Genomic DNA, 10,452 nt, shown 5'->3' with positions numbered 1-10,452 from the left:
ACATGTCTTAATTCACGATGCTTCCGAAAATATTATCAGGGGATCCACCTTCAAAAACTAAGTAGTTCTGATACTGTTGTCAAAATTCCCAACACCTAGTCGAACTAAAATATAAAAGTCCCCCCTTCTGACTCTGTAAGCTGTGCGTGTGTCTGTTACTCACTCGTAGCAATAAGAAATCAATGAGAAATAGTTCTGAGACAAAATGTTGAATAAAATTGAGATGAAAATTTGAGTCATACCATCTGAATAGAATAGTTAGTTTGAGCAGTGATTGTTAATGTCTTCGTGAACACAGATCCAAGGGTGGAAAGCTTGAAGGTGATAACGAATGGCATGGTGGTGATTGGCATTACTGAATAACGAAATGCTATATCACACTGAGAGTCAGTACATGTTTCGTTAAAGTATACCGTATTAAGTTGTGCTGTAATTGAATCTCTGTAATAATCAAGAAGAAAATACTGTTTATAGTAATAATAAGAATATTTATTATTAACTTTCAGACTAATCAAGATATATTAATGTATTTATTGATTTTTTAAATTTTCTGGCTTACAGATAGTTTAGTGTTCAATAAAACTACTTGTGAACTCTGATTTCAGATGAATAACAGAGAGTAGGTGATTGTGTCTAATTTAAACATGATTGTTGTAAGAAATATTATTCCCAATTTAAATATCAATATTTATGATCATTGAATGATTCAACTCTACGACGTACTCCAAAACAGAGTTTTTAACTTCTTTTCTTTCATTATTAAGACACTACACTGAAGAACATATATTCACCAATCACTGAATGAACTAATTTCACCCTTGATTGTGTAGCCTCCCTAATATGCAACTGAAGATCAAACAGTTTTAGGGATACATTTAGTAAATTGAAATAATTTTTACGACCAATTATTGTCATGTACTGATGACAACGTTACCTATGAATAAAAGTGAGAATTATCATCAAAATATTTTCCAATCCTAATGATGTTTATAAATGAAGAAATAGGTCAATTAAATTATAGTTGACTTGTTAAAATATAATAAAGGTATATGTTTTTTTGATTTTGTCAAGAAAAGGAAAGTAGAGTATTCCAGTAAAACTCGTGTGATACACAGATAGTCCGCTTCACTATTCATCATGATAAGGTTTGATATAGAGAGGATATAACATCGGTTATAGATTTTTTTAAGATTAGCCGTTAAAACCAAGTATCACTAGTTTTCCTACTTTTCTTACTTAATATCACTTATCCGTAACAATGTGTCATTGAAAATATCAATTTGATTGATTTTATTAGCCACAAAATTTAATCCCTGAAAAATACCTAAAAAGATGAAAAAACAACTGACAATTTCACCTAGATCCAGATCAGTTACAGAACTATCTAGAACAACCGGCCCTAGCAAGTTTTTGGACTGATTAAAATTTGTCGAAGTGATGGACAGTGAAAAAGTTCAAAAAGATGGTTCAGGTCAAAGTGAGCAGAAATTACCAAAAATTATTAAGAAAAGTAAAAAGAAATCAGTTATCAGTGGAGACCTCTATGAAAAGCGTAGACCAACTGGACGAATTATTCCATTGTATGACGGTATAAATAAGAAAGATACCCCAGTACGTACTATATTAGATATGAATAGCTCGCCATATCATACCATCGCAAAATGGCTAGCTGAAATCCTATGACGAATGTACCTATGGCGGAAAAAATTTGCCTACTACATGATTGTATCGAATAAAACAAATTCCTTGTTGGTGTTCCAATATAATATTTAAAAGGAACACTTATTCGATGCGCTCTAGAAGTCCCATTTAAATTTAACAATGAGTCCCACAGGCAAACTGAAGGCGTAGCGACGGGGTCATCATTTGGCTCACTTCTAGATGACTGCCTTATTGCTAATCTGGAAAACACTATTCGGACAGCTCCTATCTATACGAGAGATACTTAGACCACAATTTCAATATTTCTGATAAAAATATCACTGTCACAGATATCCTGCATGCGTTTAATATCTGTCATCAATCAATTAAGTTCACAACAGAATCAGATTCAAAATTATACTTCTTAGAAGTTCTGGTAAAAAGAAGAACTGACGATTCTCTATGAAGATCGATATATAGAAAGTCAACATGGAATGGTTACTATATGTATTTTCAAAGTTTCTTCCCACTGGAACAAAAGTGAAATCTGATCTATTCTGTTTGTGGGTTAGACGTATCTGTACCGAAGTTACAATCGATATAGAACTTAATAAACTACAGCAGATACTGATCAACAATGGATATTTATCCAGATTCATGGGGGAAAATCTGAAGCAAAAACAACGACGCGAAAGCGTGTCCATAGCACCAAAGAAGGATCTCGTCATGAACATTCAGTTTAGAGGAAATATTGCAGCAGAATTTCTGAAAAACAGACTCTCAAGATCTCTGAGAAAAATGTCTATTCAGCTGAACTTCGCATTATCTTTTCTAGTCGGCTTTTGATTCGAAGTTGTGTGAAGGATAAGTTCTCACGTTGGGCGAAATGGATATACATCTGTCAGATTACTTGCTCATTTGGAGCTGCTTAAATTGGTTGCACAAAGTGAGCTGTTTCGAAGCACATCTGTGAACATTACCTTGTCTGACTGCACAAAGAATTACATAATCAGTCAAAAGCTCAATCTTTGGGTATATAGTCGATTCCGGCCACTCCGCCCCACCAAAAGCCTGCTTCAATATCATAAATACAGTCAGGAGAGTCATCTCAATAGGAATTCAAATGAAAAACTTATGTACAGCAGAGACTATTGCCGTCCACCAGCTTAGGCGTAAACATTCCGTACACAAACAGTATGTTCAGTCCCTCATTCTTCCATGATCTTAACCACCCTTCCTATCTTCCATAATCTATTTTATTTTTATTATATTATTCCTACTTTCCAATTGTTTTCACAACTATTAAGTAGCAATTATTACACGTTTTGAACATCCTGCTCTTACTCGCAATCAAGTGGACAATTATCTTCACTACTTTTTATCAGACGATTATTACATAACTTCCTTTCAATATCTGATTCTCAAATCTTGACAACATGCCACTTCAAGTTTATAAATCGGTTAAAAATAGATTCGGATATGAAGCTGAATATGTGTAGCTGGAGTTGTGTATATTTTTGCACGTGCATTCTCCACTAATCATTCGAATTTCTTTATACAATGATTCTAAAAGGTTTCTGTTATTTATTTAGGAGCGTTTTTTATCTACAAGCAAGTTTAAGTTTCCGCGAATATTTTAGTTTAGAAATATAATGAAAATGCCTTAGTCAGTTTTTAAATAATTACCACTCTAGTGATTTCTGATCAAAGCCTATCCACACAAGCAATCACTATACCCTTCAAGATGTATGAAGGAAAATTTGAAGTATTTTATTTTGTTGGATTTGTGCAGATGAACGACGTAGTTGAGTGCTAGCTAGATGTTTCTTGATGACCATTTAACACATCATTATTCTACTTCATCTGAGCTTCGTCGTTTTCACTCTTCTGTGCTTAATAATCTTAATTATGAAAGATCCCATTTTATGAGAACTGCTTTGTTTGTTGTTGAAATTTGGAACAGGAAGGGATAATTATACATATAATTATCATAGAGGAAATAAATTGGGTACACTTAACTGTTATTACTTACGGTTTCGTAATGTAAGAAGGCGAAACAGGAGCCATAGTTCTTAATAAATATCCAACTGTCTGGATATTTTTTCTAATTATGATACCATAAGCTGGATTTGCTTGTATCACGAGAGTGACTGCTGTGTAAACTAAATCCTCAAAAAATTTCACACGACATTCAACAATAGCGGTAAAGTTGACCAGTGGTTGTGAATTTCGTGGTTCTATTTTTTCAATCGTAAGTGTTGGAACTTTGGAGGGCTGTATTCAGGAGGAGTTTACAAATAGCAATAATGAGACAGATCATAGTTTACAAAGTTCTAAAATCAGTTTACATTCATGTTATAATTTCTCTTATTACGACCCAGCTATTTCTATTGCTTATTATTCTTGGACACCAATTCAATCCATAAGTCCCCAAATCAGAACAAGAACGGAATTGTATTCCAAATAACAAGGGTATATGAAAGTAAGAAGCACAATAAGAGAAACCTTAATATATTTATAGTTTTGCACGGGAAGATTCTAGAGTGTTCTCCAAGTATCGACTAGCGCTGATTGAATAAGAAACAGACAATCAACGTGCACCAACGCAATTATGCATGGAACATGCTTTAATCGAATCTATGTCCTGCTAACACTTACCCATTGAGCATATTCGTAGGATATGGTGTTACGGTTCAACTAAAGCCAAGTGCCTGTCCTGTGGTTTCGATTTATCCATCATCTAGGCAATAAAGGAGTTGTATCACTCTTTGCTTGCACAGAAAATGACCTGTCTCTTCCAGACTTTTTTATTTCAAGGGTGTCTAGCAGAACGTCAAGAGGTTTTCTATATCGAGTCTCGTTGATGGCTATCGAAGTTGATTTCATTTGCTTGACACGACGTATACAAACTTCTTAGCCAACTAACACCTCATAAACCACATTCCCTTTCTCTTGCACGATCCGACCGGCTATCTATGTAGGATGTTTTCCACGATAATCCATAGCAAGTACCTTTACACCCACCGTGAACAATCGTCTTTATGCCCCATGATGTCGATCGAACTGTTTCTCCATCAGTACGTTTCGTTGAGACTCACGGGCGGATGACATCGAAATACGTTCGTATTATTCTGCCAAGTAGAAATTCCGCTGGAGAGACCGTGTTAATCTTCTGAGGGTTCGGTGGAGAGTGATAAATAAGCAGGAACCTCTCTAACATCCCTTCGGTGGTCCCTCCTTTCATTTTTCAGAGCATTTCTAAATGTACCAACTAAGCGTTCCCTTTGGCCATTGAATTAGCGGTGGAGTTGAGGTGTTGGGACATGACTGATTGGGTATTGCTGACAAAGTCTTGAGAAGATAGCGGATGTAAACTGGGTTCCATTGTCACTAACCATCAATTCTGGGACCCCGGAACGACTAAGTGGTTGACGTAGTTTTCTGACTGTGAAGCTTGCAGCTGGATGCTCCATGAGAAAATTCTCTGGCCACTTACTGTATGCATCAGCTTCCAAACTGTAAGTTTGCCCATGAAGTGGACCAGCGAAGTCCAAATGTATGTACTGCCACGGAAGCCTTGGACCTGTTATTTTTGCAATTATCCGCGTGTCCACTGATGAACACGACATGTTGCAGACACTGTTAATGGGTATATCCATTATTTCAAGTTTTTCTAGGATATCTAGACCAAGAAGATCAAGGTTCGGCCGTTTAGTCAAATAGCATATTCCTTTACAGTTAATTCCATTGTAGGAAAATTTACAATGTAATTTGCCAACTAGTTTTAGCACACCTCCTGATACGTTTTTAACAGTTTTCTTAGATGGCTTCAGTGGTGCTTTCCCAAGCAGGTTATAGGATTCTCTAGACACTAGGGTGATATGGGATGCCGTGTGAATTTGAAGACGAGCTGATATGCCGTTAATCTGGATAGAAGCATACTTTCTCTGAATGTCATGATCTGTCTGGAAGGCCGTTACCAAAGCACGAGATTTAGATTCGGCTGATTTCATCACATGTCGATGATGTTTATGTTTGTTCTTTGGCTGGAATGTACGATTTGGTGGAAATTTTCCTTCTTTATGTTCACGTCTGTTGCACGCCTGATATTTGTGCTTCTTAAATGGGCAGAATCGTATATAATGTCAATCACCGCATAACCAACAGACAGTAGTTGGTTCGTAACAAGTTGTTCTCGGATTCTGAGCTTTTAACCCAGTAATAGTATTAACACTACTGCAGGTTAAATTAGGATTTACCTGTTCAATTAACTCATTGTCGTGTCTGATGTTTTGTAGTCATTTACACTCATCCGTCAATGTCCTGATTGTAACGTTTGGATCTTGATCCAGTCGAGTTAAAAGTCCAGTCCTGATCTCAGCATCTTGTGGTGACTGAAGAGGTTTGATGAATATTAGGCATTTAAATTGGTCTTCTGTCAATGAGCGTAACTTGAACCGTTCACACACTCTGTTGATGATGTCTGCCAGACCACCAGGTTCATCGGCTTCGCGTTTCACCAAGTTTAGTGGCTGATATCGAATACTAAACTATGGTGAGGATTCACCGAATATCTCTGACAATTGAGTTACCGTCTCCTTGAAACTGAACACTTGAGGTAACTGTGGCAATATATGACCAGCAAAATGTGGATGTTCATTGCTTTAAACTTACTCATCCACTATCGAGTCATTCACGCATCATCTTGTTTACGGAATTCTGTTTTAAGTGCATCTTCGCAACACCCGAGAAAGGTATTTCCACTTTCGGAGTGGTAGATGAATTCTGGGATGCTGCTAACAGCTGCATCACAAGACATACTTGAAATAGCGTGTGAACTCGAGCAGTGGATGTTAAGTTGTTGCGTCAGAGTCTTGAACAACCGCATTTGTGCATCAAGTTGTGCTTGCTGTTGTTGTAGTATTCGGTTGAGCTGGTCATCTGATATCGGCATCTTGAATGTGTTTTCCTTTCTCCACGCGGCCATTAGGATTCAAGCCGAGTGATGAAAGCTCCCCTAAGCCAAATTTATCTCCGCTTAACACTGATAAGCTTTTAATTAAATCTAGGAAATGATCACAGAAGCGAAAACTTCCATCATAAATGCCAGTATGTTTTTCTACTCGATTAGTGACTTTCTTATGTAATGTCATTCTTTAGGCAGATAAATAACAGTTGTTTCGATGATTCACTTTTTGTAAGTAAAACAGCAGAATATTTACAAATAAACGGTTGTAGAATAATTGACATATTAACAGATATGAGGAATAGGATAAACAAATATTTAATACTAAAGTCAAAATAACTTCAGAAAGAAAATATATCTAGATCGTTCTTGAATCATTATCACCATTTTCATACAACTTTTCTTTTCAAAACAATCTATAATTAAAATATGTAACAGTGAACGATTATCTTACAGTTGTTTCCAACGACCACTTCATTCTCTTTATGGGTGAATTCAGAATGTTTCCACGATTTATTTACCATGAGTGAATCAATGTTGCTTTATAGTAGACATCATGGAGATGGCTGAATGTGTGAATTGTTTAGGATAACTCAACGCTATAATACAGGTATTTAGTACAGACAAATTATGTCATTAAACCTAATAATTTAAAACTATAAATACCGATAAAATTAGCACCACTCTCACACATTGCACAAATCACATTTTCTCACACACTCGGATACAGATGACTACACACATATATCCCTAACATCGGATCCACTTTAACTGACTGATATAACAATAGCATGATCAGACTTGTTTCCTTTGTACTAAATACGTGATTTGTTCCTCTGCAGTATTTAAACTTGTACTGATATGATTCATTGGTCTATTCTATGAAGAAGTAATTCATGCTGATTCGTGAAACATCAGAAATACAGTTTCCTATTCATTAGGCTACTACAAATATATCACGGAAAAAGGATCCCATGTTATTTCGTGAGATATGTGATATTGCAAGCAATGACTAAATCACAATCGGAGTACGACTGACATGTGAAATCGGTCGTCTGTGATATTGAATCACATTTTGAGGAGTAATTCTATAACTCAGTTAATTAGTTACATATGTTGGTTATAGATGCTTAATTGTATGATATGGTAAATCTGTATTCGCACATTTAATTCTTAATTACCTGATAATAAATACTCCTCAGTTCGAATTATGCAAATCCGTCAGTTAATCTGACTAAAGAAATCATATAAGATGTAATGTATTCATATATTATTGTAATTTATATGCAGGGTCAAATAAATCCTTACCACCAGTCTTTGTGTTTTCAATGTGTATCATCGAGTTCGGGGTATCCATACTGAGCACATCTCAATAAAGTATTCCACAAACATATCACTTTACTATCATAAACAATCTACACAACGCTCATTTCAGTTGAAATCATTAAATGGCATGCTGGTGATGATATTTCAAAGTAGACAAATTCAATTTAACATTCTATTTTATGGATTTGCATTCTATTAATTTTTATTTTTTCAGTTTCTCAGTCACCATTGAATATTCAGAGCTATCAATTTAACATTTCATTTGTTCGAAAAGTTAGTAAAATTTCTAAATTGTCAAGTTGTTTTAAGGTCTCTGCTATAATCTGTTTGAGAAAGTAGTAAATCAGGAAAAAAGCACTTTCAGGATTAATCCAGTAATAAAATTATCAATTAGATTGTAATTACATTGATAACTTGGTCAGTTATTCCTTATTCCATCTCGATCACCTAGTCAACTACAAAAACATATAGATACACTATATTTCAGTAGCAACTCGATCATTAACTCAAGATATGCATGTAATATATATAGGATAACATCAGATGAAGTTAGTTGTTTAAACGAAATATATTATCGAAGTATGTGCTTTAGATTAGATTAGACTAACAAATAAAAAATGAAGTAAACCTACAGGAATAATCGATGGTGGTTGGACCATAGAATTTATTGAAAATACAACATTCTGTGTATTCACAGCCAATGTATCTGTACTTAAAGTAAATTGTATTTGGATCACATCACCCGTTACGTAACTGGTGTCATAGCATAACTTGATTCCAAACACAAAATTATAAGTGATATTCCGGGCACTTTTATTTTCGAATATACCAAGTGGTGTACTACTCCCACTTCTTCGTGAGTTCAATATAGTGTATTCTGATATTAATCTAACCTGTAGTGTTTGTGAGTTGAAAGGAGAAGAAAGTAATCAAAATGTTGTACAACGAAATTACTTAGTGGACAATATTCATTACAGGCAAAGAGGAATAAATAAAAGTGTTGAATTGAAAACCTCATGGAAGTGTTAACCTCTTTCTGAGTATTACTGGTATCGGATATTATCGTTCAAAAATAGTTACCTTCTATTAACAGTTTCTGAATGTTTGAAGTATGACTTGAATATTTTGAGAATTGTTGAAATAAAATTACATGTGAATTCGTGTTATAATATAAAGATATTGATAATTCAATGAAATTGTTTTTGTTATATTTCTCATTTACTAGATGTGAAGTATGGGAAACGAGTTTTTTTCGATTATGCAAATGATTATACTACATTTTTCCACAATAGGTGGTTTCAAGCAAGATGTAAACCAGTAACACGTCCTGTGACTTCATTTCCACTCCATATAGCTAACCTTTGAAAATCACTCTGAACACGCATTTTAATCGCTTTCATCAGTAGGCGTTGTTCCATGCAAAACGTTATAATCTTGTAAGCAATAGAATAACTAAATTTCTCCAGTCTTTATTAAGATTATTAACACCTAGGATAGTTAAATCAGTTGCTTTCCACTTCCAAAATCAGTAGTCAGAAATTAAACTGGTATTTGACGCCTGTCATATGCATTTAGTCGATAGTCTTCTTTCACCTTCCACTAATGAGTATACATATGCCGAATTCCAGTCCTATTGATTTGGTATTATATCATAGCATGAAAATAATGACAATACTAATATTCACAAATAGAAATGGTAATCAGTTAAGTTATTCTCGTTTTAATGTTCGCTTAACGAGATTTTACGACAGGTTATCTTGCAGTCATATCCTCCTAATATATTCGATGGAATACCTTCACAATAAAAAAAATTCCCAGCTATTACATATTTGAGATAAGTGGTACTATCTCCATTTACCATACTTTTACATAACTGAGGATTCATGTTTACTGGTCTCACTTATTTATGGTGAACTGACTGGGTTGTTTCATTTCATAATTACAATCATAATGTATTCATTTGAGTACAATGTCATAATGTTTGACGTTTTAATGGTAATTTATTGTTTCCAGGAAATAAGGTGATTTTGTTAATGTACATCGGTAGCGTTATTTCTGTCGTACCTGAGTCATTTAGAAATCTCCGAATCTAAAAATGATCTCTTGGAATTTCTCTTAAATTTCGCAAGTAGTTCTATAGAAACCGAGAAAAATGTTGGAACCTCTCTGACGAGTCAACACTCATTGGAACTTTCAAAAAAGTCAGAGAATGAATTGATCATGCTTTATTCATTCGGATTCGATAAACAGATTTTTCGTATTAGTGAAATCGAGGGCACACATATGGGCTTCGCCAAATGGTTATGTCCTATACACCAGTGTTGACGTCCACATCAAGACAGGGGCCTAGTAACTGTCATTTTAAACACAAATGCGTTCTGTTCTCAACTGTTAAGTTTAGATAACTGTTAGCTTATTCACTGAGTACAAATTCATTTTTAAAGATTTACTTTTTCCTTTGCTGACATTAAGGGCTGCGTTCGATCAGTTGTAGTGACCTGCTTTTATCAAGAGAACGC

General features: G+C 34.8%; 1 protein-coding gene across 1 annotated transcript; it reads right to left on the bottom strand.

Moving 5' to 3' along the window:
• Positions 1 to 236: 236 nt before the first annotated feature.
• Positions 237 to 9,351, bottom strand: MS3_00010937 (uncharacterized protein; the record flags this gene model as incomplete). Its single annotated transcript, XM_051219349.1, has 4 exons — positions 237 to 441; positions 3,674 to 3,915; positions 8,566 to 8,644; positions 9,293 to 9,351. 4 exons carry the CDS (start codon positions 9,349 to 9,351, stop codon positions 237 to 239), a joined length of 585 nt encoding a protein of 194 aa, XP_051066709.1.
• Positions 9,352 to 10,452: the final 1,101 nt, after the last annotated feature.

Source organism: Schistosoma haematobium, chromosome 4 (genome assembly GCF_000699445.3).
Source record: "Schistosoma haematobium chromosome 4, whole genome shotgun sequence".
Classification (NCBI taxonomy): Eukaryota; Metazoa; Platyhelminthes; class Trematoda; order Strigeidida; family Schistosomatidae; genus Schistosoma; species Schistosoma haematobium.
Note: the sequence above shows the minus strand (reverse complement) of the source record. Positions and strands in the feature narration are given on the sequence as shown.